Source organism: Ciconia boyciana, chromosome 7 (assembly GCF_034638445.1).
Source record: "Ciconia boyciana chromosome 7, ASM3463844v1, whole genome shotgun sequence".
NCBI lineage: Eukaryota > Metazoa > Chordata > Aves > Ciconiiformes > Ciconiidae > Ciconia > Ciconia boyciana.
Window position 1 is genome coordinate 21980981 of NC_132940.1, and position 16933 is coordinate 21997913.

The 16933-nt window shown below is 36.7% G+C and overlaps 1 protein-coding gene across 3 annotated transcripts in view; it reads left to right on the plus strand.

The window, feature by feature from the left end:
- Positions 1–11136, plus strand: part of AGL (amylo-alpha-1,6-glucosidase and 4-alpha-glucanotransferase) — a 39482-nt gene extending 28346 nt beyond the window's left edge. For 2 of the 3 annotated variants that reach the window (XM_072867126.1, XM_072867129.1), the window contains 8 exons: positions 282–393; positions 777–912; positions 2806–2918; positions 4742–4953; positions 5535–5632; positions 6182–6269; positions 6359–6492; positions 7945–11136. In XM_072867126.1, the coding sequence (XP_072723227.1) occupies positions 282–393; positions 777–912; positions 2806–2918; positions 4742–4953; positions 5535–5632; positions 6182–6269; positions 6359–6492; positions 7945–8062 (1011 nt within the window). In that variant the 3' untranslated portion in view covers positions 8063–11136. The remainder of the gene's footprint in view (positions 1–281; positions 394–776; positions 913–2805; positions 2919–4741; positions 4954–5534; positions 5633–6181; positions 6270–6358; positions 6493–7944) is intronic. The other variant, XM_072867128.1, reaches the window with a different exon arrangement.
- Positions 11137–16933: the final 5797 nt, after the last annotated feature.

A 16933-nucleotide genomic window follows, 5' to 3' on the forward strand; every position in this document is an offset into this window, starting at 1 on the left:
ACATCTGCATCACGTGATTAGACACGTGCAGGGGGTTGGGGGTGGAGGAAAAAAATTCCATCAGCTTCTAAATTTTTTCTTTGCTTTTTGTCTTGAAAAAATGTTTATATTAAATTGTATACAATGTATTACTATTGACAAAGATGTTACTGAAAATCTTAGATGCTTTTGTTTTAAGTATCATAAACTAGAGGCTAAGAATTGCTATTTGGACGTTAGAGCCTTTCTACTCATTTTTCATCTTGCCTTTCACATATCATCCAAACACGCAATCAATCTAGGATCAGCCACTTTATGAAGTAATACAGGAAGCAATGCAACGACACATGGAAGGCATACATTTCCGAGAAAGGAATGCTGGTCTGCAGATAGATCAGAACATGAGAGATGAAGGTAACATATGTAGAACACCTGCTATGCAATTCAAAAGATAATGATTATATTTTATATTTATTTTCCTCTAGCTATTGAGTATATTTTTAAAAAATTAATTACGTTTAACGCAACTAAAACTATATTACTTTAAATACATTTAATGTTTAAAAGGTGCCTAATTGTTTATTATCAGCAGCTCTTTATATGTTGTGGTACAAGTTATCTTTAAATAGAAGTTCACTTTAAAAGTATAGTTGCCTTCAGAAACCCACCTCAGATCTCTTGTTTGGAGGGGTTTTTTGTTTATTTAGGAGGTTTGGGCTGGGGCAGGGGGAACAGTTTTTGTTTTCGTTTTGTTTGTTTAAAATCTAGACTTCATACCTGATATTCTTGCTTGGCAGGTTTTAATGTAACTGCAGGTGTTGACCATGAAACTGGCTTTGTCTTTGGAGGGAACCGCTTCAATTGTGGCACTTGGATGGATAAAATGGGAGAGAGTGACAGAGCTTGCAACAGAGGAATTCCTGCTACTCCAAGGTACAAAATCCAGGCTTTTGGCAGGGATTTTTAAATTATTTTTTTTAATTCAAATTCTTCTGCAGAACTACTATGCCTTCCATTAACACATCTGAGAGGTGATCTCAAATGTTCTAAATGTTTCTGCCTACTAAAATGCTGATGGTAACTTTTTTCTTTGTACTTATTTGAAGAAAAAAGATAGGGTTTTTAGCAGGTGAAGCCCTCAGCTTCTGGCATGGTCTTAGCTCCATGCAGAGTCAACTTTTGAATTCAAGTAGTAAAATGTAATTCAGGAAAAACTGTATACTTGTAGTACTAGCAGTACTTTGTTATTTAGACTTATTATAGGAGATACCTATTGATAATTGTGGTGTTTGAATACTTCTTATTTAGAATTCAAAAATATCTACAATGTCTAAGTTTTTAAAGTTGAGATTAAACATTTAAAAAATAAGCTCTTTACTGTGTGCTAGCAAACTGCTGCAGGCATCCTTGCTTGAGTTTAGTACAACATCAGTTTCAAATTGATTGCCATCTGTGGGTGAGAACTGAAGGAAAACATTATTTTGCTTGACAAGTCAGGCATTTTGATTGGGAACCAAGAGGGGGAGGTACCTGCCCTAAAGAGGCTTGGTGATGCTGGAGAAAAATTTTTCATCAAGCAGACAGTAAAACTCAATATAATACAATACGAAATTTATGCATATGATGGTTGTCTGAATATCACCTGAAAAAAGAAGCAAGCCCAAGAAGTGCATTTAGCACTTATTTTAGCGCTTCGCTTTTGACTTGAGTAATCTATTATGGCAGAAATATTACCTAAGTTACCAAAGTGCATGTGCAGATGAGAACCTCTGTATTGAAGACAGTTTTAACATTAGAGGATCAAGTTGTTTGGGGCAGATCCTTTTTTCATGTTCTTAATCACTGGTATAAAATTATCTTAAATCTGTACAAATTAGCTGTACAAATTTATAATTATGATAATACCACTTTAGTCTGTTGTACAGAAGAAAAGTATCTGTTAGCCAGTTTACAATCAAGCTCATTCTGTGACTGTTAGCTGATAGAAAACCCCACCTGTTTTCCACCCTTTCCTCTGGTATTTCTTCATCAGATGGAATCCTACTGATCCAAATAAATTGACGCAGTCTGCTTATACTAATGTTCTCTTCTCTTATTCTTGGCCCTCCATGAAACTCAAAAGTACCCTATAAAACCAAGTGTGCCTAAAAGTGGCAGATAAGCTTTAGTGTAGATAAAGTTAAGATATGCATCCAGGGGAAAAATAGTCTAAACCATGCCTACAGAGTGCTGTCAGAACTGAGCTACAACAGAGGAAGGAAATCTGAATCATTGATAGATTTCTGAAATCATATCTTAGTGTACAGCAGCAGCCAAAAAAGCTAATAAAAAATAATAATACTGGGTGTCATCAGTAAGTTTTTAGAACAAGACAGAGTGTATCATTCTGCCTCTTTGTGAAACCTTGCACCCACAAGATGCACTTGTACCTTGAGTGTTACGTGTAGTGCTGGTCTCAAGAAAGACATAATAAAGGATGGTACAGAAAAGGGCAGCTAAAACTCAAAGGGATGGAGTAGCTGCCTTGCAAGGAGACATTGGAATGTCTAAGGATTCTTCATTTTCAAGAGAATATGGGTGAGAGAGGTATGACTGAAGTTTAGAAAATCATGACAATAGTGATGATGATGGACCTGTTATTCACAAAACACTGCAATACTGTAGAACTTTGGGATGCTCATAGGAGAAATAGGGGAATAGTAGGAGAATAGGAAAACATAAAGTGTCTAAATAAGATACTTAGAAATTTTTTTTCAGTTACTTACTGAACTTTAATAGCCTTCTTGAAGTAATTTTTGGGCTTTTTTTTAATCATTATTATTTTAGAGATGGCTCTGCTGTGGAAATTGTTGGCCTGTGCAAGTCGGCTGTTCGCTGGTTACTGGATTTATCTGGGAAAAATGTGTTTCCATTCCGTGGAGTCACTGTAAAAAGACATGGTAAAAACAGGCACATCTCATAACTGTATTGCTGGAGTATAAAAATAACTAAAACGATGAAATGGTGACCACATAACATCAGGGATGATTATCAAACTACTCAAGAAGGTTTAGAGAGAAAAGGGGAAAGACTTGAGAAAGTATCTTACATTATTAAAATCTTTTGTTACTACAAAAATTTTTAAGGGGTTGATATTGTCTTGTCAATATTTCAGATATTTTATTCCATGTATTAAGGTGTGGATTACAAAGGAATTTTGGAGCCTAAATACCATTTATCAAAATGGATATAAGTGATAGGATTATTATGTATTATGATGATACGCATCATTCATTACAAGAATGCAAAGTAAAATGACACAAGACACTTTCTTTTCTGTCATCTGTCGTCGTGTCGCGCCCCCCCCCCAATATTCACAACACAGAAGAAAACCACTTTTTGTGAATATTTACGTAAATATCTTTAGATGTCCCTTGTGTTTCAGAGGGATACTGCTCTGGTTACAAAGTTACTTTACTTTGAGTTTGACCAGCCCAAGTGAATACATATGCCCTGTAAAGCCTTTTTACTCTTCAGTAAAGGATAATATTGGAAAAAAGTAATTTAATGGTTCTTTTAATCTGTTTTAGAAAACTTGAATATAAGGTGTGTGGGGTTTTTTTCCTTATCTGTCCTAGACAGTACAAATTCTTAGGTCATGAACTTACTTGTCATTTCAGGATTTCTTAAAATCTGTGGCTACTAAAACAACTTAGAATTCAGTACACAGCAATATTATCCATAGATGTAGAAATATTTATAGGACTTGTCTTACCTCTTTTGTTCCAGAATTATGAGAAACTTTTTTAGATTCAATGTGATGTGTGTATACTTCCCTCTGTTAATCTCATGTAACTGAGTTTAAATTTCATTCATCTACTGCTGAATCTATTTTAAAACAAGCCTTAATTCCTATTCATGATCTATGCCTTGTTTCTTTAAGAATAGGCTTAGTGTTAGAATTTCTAGCCTTTTTGTTCTTCTGGCAATACTGTATTTCAATTTTGATAGTATTGTCCTTTTTGCTATGTTCCAATTGTATTTTAAGAAGAACAGGTAATAATCCTGTACTGACCCTAATATAAAACTAATGTACAATTCTTTACTATTTTTGGTTCTTTCATAAAAGCATTGCTTATTTAAGATGTATGTGTATCTTAATCAGGAAGATATCCCTAGCACAATTCTGCTGACTAAAACCTGATGTTTTTCTAGTCTCACTTGAAGTTTCAGTGAGCTGTTCCTGGGAGCTGTAGAATTGGCCTAAGTGTGGGGAAGCACCAGCTGGAGAGAGGTCATCCTAGGTCTGCTCCTGTTATGTTATGTGTCAGGAATTCAGGAAGAGAAAGCTTTTAGAAGTTACAGTTATCCTAATGTTTTGACACTCTCTTTGAAGTCTCCAAAATAGCAAGAGTATGTATACCAAGTACTATAAAAGAGCTGACATGTTACCATGCCAAAATGTTAATTAAAAGTTTTAAACTCACTCAATTAAATATTTACTGTAGATCATGGTACCTCATACTGTTTGCTCCTAGCTAACTGCAAGGTAGAAAATGTGTTTAAAAAAAAAAAAAAGTTGTGCATGTGTTGGAGTTGATCTTCACTATAATTCAGCTTCTAGATAATAACTTTTTGCAATGCTACTATGGCCTTTATCATGTTAGGAGTATCTTAAGTAAAACTTAAATAAGCAAAACAGTAAAAATAGACATAAGCATACTTCTGGTGTTACCACTGCGGCTGTTTTCAGAAAATAAAACCTGTTTGTAACATCTTGCAGGAAAGGAGGAGACTATCACGTATGACGAGTGGAACAGAAAAATTCAAGGACACTTTGAAAAGCTGTTCTTTGTCTCAGAGAACCCAGCAGATCCTAATGAGAAACATCCAAATCTCGTTCACAAACGTGGAATTTATAAGGACAGCTACGGAGCTTCAAGTCCATGGTGTGATTACCAGCTCAGGCCAAATTTTACAATAGCAATGGTTGTGGTAAGTGAGGGGGGGTGGAGGGAAGCATTTGCACTTTAAATTTTCTTTATTATTGAACTAAGCTTGCATTGTAAGGTTCATCTGCATAGCATTATATCAGGAATATACATTGCTTAGAATAACTTTTTGAAAGCTTTTCTCTTCCGTGCTTTTAATATTGGTTTATCTTGGAGCATCTCCTAAAAATACATCCTTGACAGGACTTACCTAAATGAAACTGCTGTCCAGTGTATAGCTAGGATAAATTTGCAGTGTTCACTGTATTCAGAATGTCTTTTAAGGTTAGCTATTTTGGTGGGAAAAGTGTCTGTAAAGCATGGGTTGTTTGTTATCTTTATCGGGTTTATAAAGAGCTTCAGTAATAATACTTGGCAAGTGTATTTAAAATAAAAATTAAAAAAAAAAAAAAAAACAAACCAAACACTTGATAGCTTCTGTCCTCTTGCTTACTCTAACTTGTAGGTTCCAGAAGTTGATTCAGTAATACGAAACTTAGGCTTTTTGTGGTCCTCTACATTTGTATACACAGTCTTATGTGTGTACATGCGCAGAGTTTACTCATTAAATCTGTATTTTATTAGGCCCCTGAGTTGTTCACACCTGAGAGAGCTTGGAAAGCTCTGCAGATAGCAGAGGAAAAACTGCTTGGTCCATTAGGCATGAAAACCTTAGACCCAGAGTAAGTATGGTAGAGATAAGAATAAGTGTTAATTTTGAAACTTGACAGCAGGAATTATTTGACATGTGGGGGTAGTATTTATTTTGTTAAAATCCTCATATATACCTGTGAAATAAGGCTGCAATAAATACTTCTGGAACAATTATTTTGCTGTTCTAAAAGTCCATGCAATTGATTTTATTTATGTAGACAATCACCAGGTGGTTTTGGATGTCACACAATAAGCAAGTCAAATTTGGTATCATAGAAGACGTTGAATTTGCATCTTGATACACACATACATGATACAGTGCACAGCACTACAGTTTGAGTAAAAGCATAAGGGCAAAACTATGAATTCAACTCATTCCTAGACTTTAACCATTTTCCTACTAGTTTAAACCGTATTTGGTATTCCATTGTCATGTAAAATACAGAACCTGGTGGATACCTCCCTAACTTAACCATCATTAAATGTAAATGCCATGACAAATTCATTTCTGCTTTCCATTTTTATGTATCATTTTTGTTAAGGCTTTGTTTGCATAATTTATTTTTTCTTTCTTGCAGTGATATGGTTTACTGTGGAGTATATGATAATGCTCTTGACAATGACAACTATAACGTAGCCAGAGGTTTTAATTATCACCAAGGACCTGTAAGAGCCAGTTTCTTCAATTTTAGAAAAAGTGCTGTCACATTTTCAAACTGACAGCTATAATAATAATGTTTTCATTCTTTTTTTAGGAATGGCTGTGGCCAATTGGATATTTTCTTCGTGCCAAATTGTACTTCTCAAAGTTGATTGGTCCAGAGATGTATGCAAAAACTGTAGTTATGATTAAGAATGTTCTTTCTCGCCACTATGTTCACCTTGAAAGGTAAGACACCAACTAAGACAGATTCAAAATATTCATTCAAGCTAGTGGTATCTGCTATCCAATTGCATGTAAAAGTACAGATCTATAATATAAACAGCATCTGTTTTCTGCATATGAAGTTCACTGCTACGTGTGCTAATTGCAGATCTCAGGTCAGGTTTTGAGTACAGCTGAGATCTAGCGCTTTTTACAGATTGCAGAATTACTAATACTTACCCATTTGAAGACTGGGTGAAATAAACCTTATGTAAAAATTAGGATCTAATTTCATACAAAAAATGAATTTCAGAAAAAAATGTTGGTGAGTTGTTTTTTAAAAATTCAAAATATTTCAAAACAACCTGCAGAACAAAATAGTTAAAGGGCTAGTAGTGACAGATTAAAGTTGTGGCAGATAAGCTGATGCAAAATATTGTTAGGATTTCTTGTGTTACGATTGAGGAAATTAGTATGACAGTGTTTCAGAATCTTAATTACCTTCATATTCTAAGAAAGCAGAGGAACTTGCTTATGGCCCTTAAATGTTCCTTTGCATTTTGAGCTCTCCCTCTTAAAAACCAAACCACCAAACTGACGGTATTTTAACCCTTTTTCTGTCTATTTTTAAGGATTTGATACAAACGAAAACAAACAAAACTAAGATCTTGCCCTTGATATCTTTTCTATATACTCTGTTCTGCAGTATGTCAATTATGCATTTATTTGTACCCATAAGAGTAACTCAGTAGGACAGGTCGTGACAGAAGGGCTTGTCTGACCATATGAGGAAGAAAAGGGACTTGTTAAGCAATTTTTTTGCCTTACGTAGTGTCTTGTCGCAGTGTCTTGTTTGGTAGTATTACCAAATAACTTGCAGTTTGGTAACATTCTTTGTTTTTTCAGTCTTACTACTTCAATAGTGTATTTTTACTCTGTTTTGGTATTTCATTTGTGTACAGAATTATTAATGTAGCAACAGGCTCAACTTAAGAGTATTTCTGTAAGTACATTAGTTTGTGGGGTTTTTTATTCCTATGGAGGAAAAAAAGGCTTAGGTAGTCATGCTATCTGCCAGCAGTTATCACTTTTTAGCACCATAATCCAGTTTCAAGTGTAGTTTGAATACCATGCAGTTATCTCGAAGATCATTTGTATTCTTCCAACTGCAAAACTACCTGAATGAGAAACAGGAGCAACATGCCAGTAGTGTAAGTTCAGATATTATTAGTAGGAGGGAGTCTACTTTGAAGGAGAGGCACCCCAACAAAAAACTACGATTCCTAGCTGCAGGAAAAAAAATTGAATTAGGTCTTTATTATTAAAGAATAAATATACTGTGCATGTAGGACAACAGACCTTTAGTCATGGTTTTCAGTTTCCTACCGAAATAATCTTCTTAAAAGGTTTTAAAATGAAATGCTCTTTTAATTTCAGTGTATAACAACAACACTCATTTGTTTTTTCTTTCATCAGATCATCCTGGAAAGGGCTTCCAGAACTGACCAATGAAAATGGACAGTATTGCCCTTTTAGCTGTGAAACTCAGGCCTGGTCAATTGGTGTTATCCTTGAAATCCTTTATGACTTGTAAAAGTTTATTTTGATTGATTTGCTGAAACTTCTGTGGTCTTATTATTGGGCATAAATGAACACTTGGCTTATACTGCAAGGGAAACGTCCTGTTTGCACAATCACTTAAGCTGTGTCCTGACTTTCAAAGATGCTGAATGCAGCAGCTCCTATGTCCTATAACTGTGTGGGGCTTGGGTGGTTTTTTGAAAATCAGGCCATGACAATAAAATAAAACTGCAGTGCACACTTGATGCAGAAACTTTTAGTAAGGATCAATTTTAAGAATATGCACAAACTTAATTTTAAGTAGCTTTGGCTTTTTAGCTTCTTCAAATCAAAATCTTAATGTAACAAAGTGGGGTAGCGCTCCCCTGAGCTAAAAATAAGCAGCACAGCTCTTACATTTTGGGTTTGTTTTTTTTTCTTTGTCTCTTAAGGAGTAAATGGATGTTTTGGAAATGCATGCTTAAAGGGGAGTAGGCTAGCCTATAGCTTTCTGAGTTTGGTATGCTTTGTGCTGTAGCACCATATATTAATGAAGGCATAATATGTTGTCTCTCTGTTCAACTGTATTATGGGGATTTTATTTGTATGTGTTCAGTAGAACACTCCATTAAGCAACCACAAAAATAAAGTTTATGAATACTGTAATAAACAAACCTTTGAAGTTATATATAAATTTTTCAAAAACTTTAAACTACTTTGAGAGTTAACTTCAGCAATAATGAGGTAATATCCTATGCTAATCCATTTTTAAATTTATGTAAATACTGTGGGCCATGCAGCAAACCTATTTCTTCATTTAAATCTGTTTTTCACCATGAGGAATTCATAAGAAACATGCATGTCCATACAATGCACAACCTATATGTTGGTTGGTATCTCTGTCAGAGATACAGAAGTCAATGTGCTTGACTGCTTAATTTAATTAATTCATTGAAGAGGTATGGTCACTTCAGCCCTTTATTCTTGGGAAAATACTAGCTCTATTAAAGCAGGTGGAAACACTTAACATCAGTGGGAAGAGATATTAGCCTACCACCAGAGAAGAGAAGATGAGGTTTCTAGGCCTTTTGAAATTACATCAATAAGAATAACCATGCTACCTCTATGTGGTGGTCTTTGGGAACAGCATCCAGTGGACATGATGCAAAACACATATTTCTTTCATATTTGGATGCCTGCGTGCCCTTATTGAGTTCACTTCAATGTTCCCAAACTGAAGCATGGTTGACAGAAGTGCAATTGGTAATTCTCAACTCCCTATTTATGTAATTTTTCCATCTTAGCGCAATAAACAGGCAGAGAGTGAGGCTGACAGCACATGGGGGGAAGCAAAACTGATACTACATTTCTTAATGTTAGACAACATATGCTGAAAAAAATATACACAGGATGTAACTGTAATGCACTAATAACACATAGGTCAAGATTTTATTATATCCGTATTTTAACGTTTCTGTACCCTGTCTAAAATACAGTGCAAGTGTGCTGTCTTGTTCAGGGAGACATGTTACAGATAGATACATTTAAGGGCAAGTTAATAGGCTGAAGATAGATGAATTGTAAGAAGTGCCTATATTCGTGCTATTTATTTCAAAGGTTAGTAAGTATTTGAACTCCCTTGCTGAAGTGTTCAGTACTTAGAAGCTATGATTAGGGAAGTGTTCAGTACTTAGAAGCTGTGATTATTGTACCTCAACTCTTGAGCTGCTGCAGTACATAGGTTGGGAAATTTTTATTTTTGTGACACAATGCAACAGAGATGTCATTTGATCGAAAATGTTACTGAGATGTCAGCCACAGATTTATTTTTTAATGTGCAAGAGGCATATAAAGTATTTTTCATAACGTACTGAACTTTCCAAAATTCTTGATAATGATATTGAGGTTTATGTCCTACTGTATCACAAGCTTTTTACTGTTTTCCTAGATAATTATTTCTCGTTTATTATTTCAAGGTATGTTTTATAGCTCCTGTGGTTTAGAAAGCAGGAAAAATATGGCAGAATAAATTGTTCTTACTTGATGAAAACATTTTTAAAAATTGGAAGTGCAGCTTAAGAGCTATGACTGTTGAAAAAGATTTCCACAAGGTGTCAAATTATATACATTGGCAATAACACTTTCAGTGTTGAAAAAAAAAAAGTGAGAAATTATTCATCAAAACCTTCCTGCGTTACTACAGATGATTTTCCACTGTTTTGCAAACTGCACTGCTCATAGAGACTGCATATTTGTCACTGCTATTTTTTTTCTAATTTAATAGTAAAATTTGAAAGATAAATCACCACTATGTACACAAAATATATATGTTACAGAACTTCTAAACATGCCCATTTATAACGTTGCTTCTGCACTGATTAGTTGAGCATAGTTCTAGTGACAGATAAATGTTTTAAATAAGAAAAAAATATGTATCATATTGGTTGACTTTGCTGTTAAGTAGCAAGAAAAGTAAGATTTGAGGTTGTAACTTTGGGCGTAGTGGTTCACTTTTTGGGGTTTTTTATCACAAAGCTACTCAACACTTTGAGCGAGGTAGTTTAAAAATTAAGAGGGAAGAAAGCAGTGTTAAATCTAACACTTACATGAGCTGGTATTCATCTAGATAAGCTCTATACTGAAGTTGTCATCCTCTAAAAATAGCTGACTTATGTTGACTGATCCTGAGCTGTATTTTCATTCATTAATATAATTTATATTATACACTCAAACTAGTAATGTAAAGTTATAATCAGTAAAATATGTTTTAGAAATAAACTAAAGAACTTAGTAAGAACTGTGATTCCATTGTGTTACAGTTGGTGTTTCTTGATCTATATGGTATTGAGACATTTTTTTTCTTCCTCCCAATTGAAATAATTTTGACTGTTACCATTGTTCGTACAGTTAATAGCTCTTGATTTATTCAAAGATGATTAACTTGAGAATTCAAGTAAAATAATGTATCATTCTCACACTGCATGTTGTAATGTAAAATGGAAAGATGAGTTTTACACGTGTCTGTCTAGCACAGCAACAACTGATTTTAGAAAATGTCATTATTCATTTATTTCTGAAATGCACAAAATAAAATTCTTTAATTCAGAGTTAACCTTTTCATGTGGTTGTTTGGGAAAAAAGCCAAACATTAGAGATGATGCTGCTTGTTCAGTTGTTGGCAGTTTTACACATCGGAGAGATCATGAACTCCTCAGGTCAAATACTCATAACTAAAAGTTCTAACAATAATCAACTCATTAAAAAACCCACATAAACATGAGCCCTATACACAGATTTTTGTGTTTGTGTCAATATCAGCTGTCTCAGCTGGGTTTGAGTGGGATTGGGCTAGAAGAGCTCTGCATGTAATTTGCTCATGCAAATTATTATATAATTTGGTATTGCAAATTCCCCAAGAGAACAGTCCTAAGGTATACTGATTAACAGCTGCCCAAGGGATACACAGTTATTAGTTAACTTTCTGTGCAAAATTTCTGTCACTATAGAGAAGGGATTTCACTTTCTAGCTCTGCTTTGTAAAATCAAAGTTTCACAGCACAGGTGCCTGGGATAGAATGTGTTTTGCAACTACCCTATTTCATTGCATGCTTTATAAAATTAAGATTTATCTAATCCTCTATTCAAGCATTTCCTTGAAGAAAGTAATTTCTATTATTCTATTGTGTAATACTTTTAATTAAATATCCTATCAAAAAATTCTTAAGGAAATATAGAAACGACCAGTTGCTGAGTTGCCAAGGGGGGGAGAGCTGGTAACCTCAGAGCTGCCAACTCTGAAACGTCATGGCACCTCAAGCAGCTAAATCGAGGAATAAATGGAGGAAGCATTAGTGGTGACTGGACAGGTTTCTGCTGAAAGCTCCTTTTGAGATTGCAGATAGTAATTTGGGAAACATCTTTAGTCAGGAGATCTGCCCGTGTTGCCGTGTTTATTGTAGGTCACCCCAGAGAGACAGCTAATCTTATCACCTGAGAAAGGGCTTCCCCTTTCCAGGCGGCTGCTGGCCGAGGCGAGGGCCAAGCAGGCTCCCCTGCGGCCTGAGGGGGCACCTCTGGGGCCGTGGCCCTTGGGCGGGGCGGCGCCCCGAGCCCCATCGCCTCAGTGTCCGGCTGAGCACCCGCCCGGCGGCGGAAAGGTGAGGGGCCGGTGAAGGAAACGCCCCGCTGACAGGAGCGGAGCGCGGGTCCGCTTTCCTGCGGAGGGGGTGCAGGCTGCCTGGGGGCAGGACCGCTTCTTCTGAGGCGGGACGGGCCGGGGTTAGCGCCGTGCGTGCGCTAGGAGCTTACGGGCCTGCTCGGGGGGGTGAGGCCTGTGTGTGCCTACGCTCCTCGCCCGCTGGGCTGGGCAGCTGTGGGAGCCGGGTCAGCTCGCTGGCCGCCTCCTCCCTCAGCGGGGCAAAGGGCGGGAAGGTGGGCCGCAGGGCTGGCGCGCGCCTCAGCGGCGGCGGCATGCGGAGCGGCACAAGCAGACCAGGTTGGTAGAGATACAATTGATCATAACCGTGTCCTCAAACTAGTCGTTAACTGCGTAAGAAGGAAAATTGACTTGCTTATGAGTATTTGGTTTGTTGTGCAAACTTCGGAGCTTATACGCCTGTTGTTTTAATGTAGCAGCGTGAGGGAGAGCTCAACCCTGAGAGTTACTCACAGTCTGTGAGACTTACCTGTGTGTTTGGTATTTCACGGAAGGTGCTTACTAAATTAAAGCAGAGGCTTCCTAGTTCCGAGTTTTGCATAAAAGTGCAGCTGTCCAAGTGGAGCAACGTCTATTTAAAATGGGGAAAGGGATTGTTGATTTCAGAGCACGAGCTGCATGTACAATCCTGAACAAGGTCCAACTTCTTTCTTACTTGTTTTAGTAATCACTGTTTCTCACAGGGTCAAATCCAAAGCAGAATTAGCATGCAAACTTGCCAGCAGTTGTGGTGGTAGGAAAACGAACCAGAGAGCAATATAGGAAAAAAATGTGTTTCTGGTGGTTAGTCAGGTGGCACTATTAGCTATCTGTGCTGTTGCAGTCTCTTGAGTTTCTGTAGACGCTTGCACAGTCCTGTTGCCTGTGATGTGTTTGTCTCATTGTGTAATGCCTCCTTGAATCCATTTCTTTCAGAAATCTTTATCTCTGTGACATGTCTGTGATGTCTACAACATTTCATCCACAGGTGGCTGTTCACCTTGTATAATAATCTCAGCGTACTATATAAATGAAGTATGGTATCATTGACTATATTTGACAAATAGTAAAATTGTTTACCTCAAGTCATGTAAGCTTATGTAATTTGCGAGACCCAGGAGCACTTCCCTTCTCTGTGTCCATGTGTGTGCCACAGCAATATCTCAGTACAACTTCAGATGGAGACACTATTATCCCTACAGTGCCTTTTTGCAATGAGAATGAAAGCTGGCTACGAAAGAAGAGAATCGTGCTGCAGCCTGTCAAGGGTCTTGAGTTGGATGACCTGGGCTCCAAGTACTAATAGAGGTAAGTTCCTCATATTAAATTTTCTAACAAACATGGAGTCCTATATTTCTAAGTCTGACTTTGGCAAATAAACTGGAGCCTAGTTTTGTGTAGTAATTACATCTTCCAATCAGTTCTAAAGGAAGAAAGATATTTGCAGTCACTTAGGACTCACAGACTTGTAAGTACAGTTATTTTAAAGCATGATGCTCTAAAGTGGGGTTAAATGATAATAGTGGAAGTCTTTTTTTTTTAAAGTGTTTTTTAGAATCACAATCACATACAAAAATTCAGGAAAGCTGAAAGAAAGATTTATTTCTTGCAAGTGACATCTCAAGGGAAAGGTTTCTACAAAATTTCTACAAAATTTCTTACAAAATTGTTGTAATAATCAAAGGGAAGTACACAATTCACATAACGTTGATGCTGCTATAGAAATCCATTGTAGAGCCCTACCCTATCTACATAGGAAGGTAGACAATGTGCCTTTGGCTGATAAGCAGGGTGTGGCTGTCGAAAGCAGAAGTTTAACTGATGTATTACTAGCCTAGTTAGTAAACAATGAAGAACCGCTTAGATCTCCCAAAAAGTAGGAAACTAGGGGAAAGGTATATTCAGGCAGGGGGAGATAGCAACCACCGACTCACAGGCCACCTACTCCAATTATACTACTGACTCAAATGATGAAGTTGAAGAAGAACAACTAAGCATGCATACTAATTTACATGCTCGGCAAAGAGATTTTAACCAATCACTTAATAGAATAACGCTGCATATGTATTAGGAAGTTGAATATGTTAATGCTTTGTGTATAGATAACTGTTAATTTGGAAGCATGGTGTGCTGTTTTGGGACAGACACCCCTATCTGCGCAAATATGCAATAAAGTACCTCTGTTCTGTGTGTATATTAGCATTTTGCACACCAGGTAAACAAACCCCGATTTTTGGGACAACAAATGAATAATCTGTTCTCTCGTGTGGTACATTTAGGAGCTGTTTTTTAAATGTCTTTGTAATTGTTCTTACGGCTGTTGTCTGTAAGGGTCTTACATACGGCCTAGACCTGGAGAGTGGTATCTGCTCTAATAATATGCAATGAAAAATCGGTTCCAAATGCAAAAGTCAGGCTCACAGCTGCTTGCATAACACCCTGAAGAATAGCAAAATAACGAAGTAATATTGTCTTAGCAAGAGCAGTCATTGGAGGGCATTAGTAGGTTAACTGTTGTCCAGGTGTTTTGTAATATTATGCCTAAAGAGAGTTTGGAGTAGAATTTTGCAATAAGTTCATAGATAAATTTTGTGGATGCGAATAATTGATTTAAACATCATGGGCAACATGTTAAAAAGGATCTTACTTGAATGTATGGTAACCTAGAGACTAGCACTGTGGGCTGGCTGGAGATAAACATATCAGTATAAAGTTGGGGATGATAGATGGGGTAAGAATAATGCAACTTTTTATCATAGCTGATAAATTAACATTTCCAGCTTCATAGCAGAGGGTGGCGCCAGTTCGCCACCTTCCGTTGTTCAGGCTCATGCTAAGACTAGGCTGGGCGGTTCAGTTCTCCGGTTCTTCCTTCTGAGAAAGTCTGGGTATTTCTGTACGGCCGCACTCGCTTGTCTGTGTTTCAGTGGCTGAAGTCTCTGTTCCTGGAGGTCAAAATCGTAGTAATTTTTGTAGATGTTTAGAAAATTTTTCGGTAATATATTCCCATGTAGGGGAAGAGGAAAGGAATACGTCTTTGACAGTTTGATGTTTTAAAGTGATAATTTAAGCTAATTAGTAGATTTCAGTATTAAAAAGTTCAGGAATCTTGTTTATCTCTTTTACTGCTAAGTTCAAGAATCTATTTATCTCCTAAAGAATGGGAAATGCTAGGATATGAAACCGGGTGTATGTTAGGCATTTATTTATTATTTGTGTTGTAGTTCATCTAATGATTCTGTGATTGCTCATATTCATATCTGTCTCCTTATATGTTTTCACAAATAAACTTAATGTGGAAACTGAAAATAATTCTGCCTGGGCAATCTTTCACTATAACTGTGGTTATTTTAACTTAAGTATTTTGTTACATGGATTTTTTTAATGGCATTAAACTTGCACACAGCATTTTTCTAGGACAATCAATTGCAAACAGTGAGGCTAAAAATGATGAAACTGTAATTGAAAATTAATAATTTGGGACTCAGGAAAACTGCATAGTGCTTAGATTTAGTTGCCAGAGTTTGCTTTGAATGCCTTTGTTCTCATAGAGTATGAAAGGTTCATAGGCCTGAGATTGACGTTGTGATACTGTTAGTTAAAGGTAATTGTGAGGCTGTACTCTAGGAATGAAAGCTGGTAATGGAGAAATCTAGATAAGAATACCAGCAGTAGGAAGGAATCTAGATGGACTCAGGTACTGAGCCATGATAAGAAAAAAGAATAAAAACAGTGATATGAAATGGTAGATCATTTTAAGTGGCTCAGAACAGCTTTATATAAAACACAATACGAAAGAAAATATGCAGAGTCTGTAGCTGGAAAAATCTGGGTGCATCTGGCCTACAGCTTTAAGTTCTAGCCATCAGCTTTACGTGTTTTTAACAGGCTACATTTCCTAGCAGTTATTCCAGTTGCTGAAACTGGGTGGGAACACCACATTTTCCAGATAATTTTGTAATTTGTAAAGCCTATAATCAGACCTACCGTGACAGCTCTTAAAGAGGTGGTTTTGTTTTCTTGTAATGGCTGTCTGGTTAGTACTGCTCCAGGTCTCTCCCCAGGCCTGGGGGCCATATTGATGCATTCGGTACAGTTAGGTTACTCCAGAGCTTTTCCCAAGGCCTTCAGGCACCATTCAGTTAAATTTAAGCACCAGATTCTGTTATCAGCTGGATCAGAGTACATACAGGGTAATTTACTTTCCATGCCTTGAGTAATTGCAGGTTTACTTTTGCATAATTTTGGCTTTAGACGGTTTATATGCCCTTACAAACATCAGTTAGAAGCAGAAATCACAATTATTAATGCTATAAACTATTGTTTGTTCCAGGGTAGGGAGCCTACACTGTGATTGGATACATTGTCACAATAGGTTCTTTAAAATAGTCATACATAGGGGCTTTTTGCCTTCCTTGAAACAAAAAGTCAGTACCTTTGTGGGAATCTAACAGAACAGACTTTAAATTCTGCTGTATTCCCAAAAAGCTGATAAAATTTTGTGCTTTGGGTTTATCAAATTGGAGGAAACATTCTCTGCAAGAATATTAAAAGCAAATAAAAGCTACCTCATAATAAGGTATATGTGTTAGTGGGAGTAGACAGGTGTTCATCTGATTATTTCTGTCATGGTTTCAAAGCTGACCTTTGCACAAAAATTCCTTAAAAATAATGAAGGGTTTGGAGATTTTGTGCTTGTGTTGTTAGAAA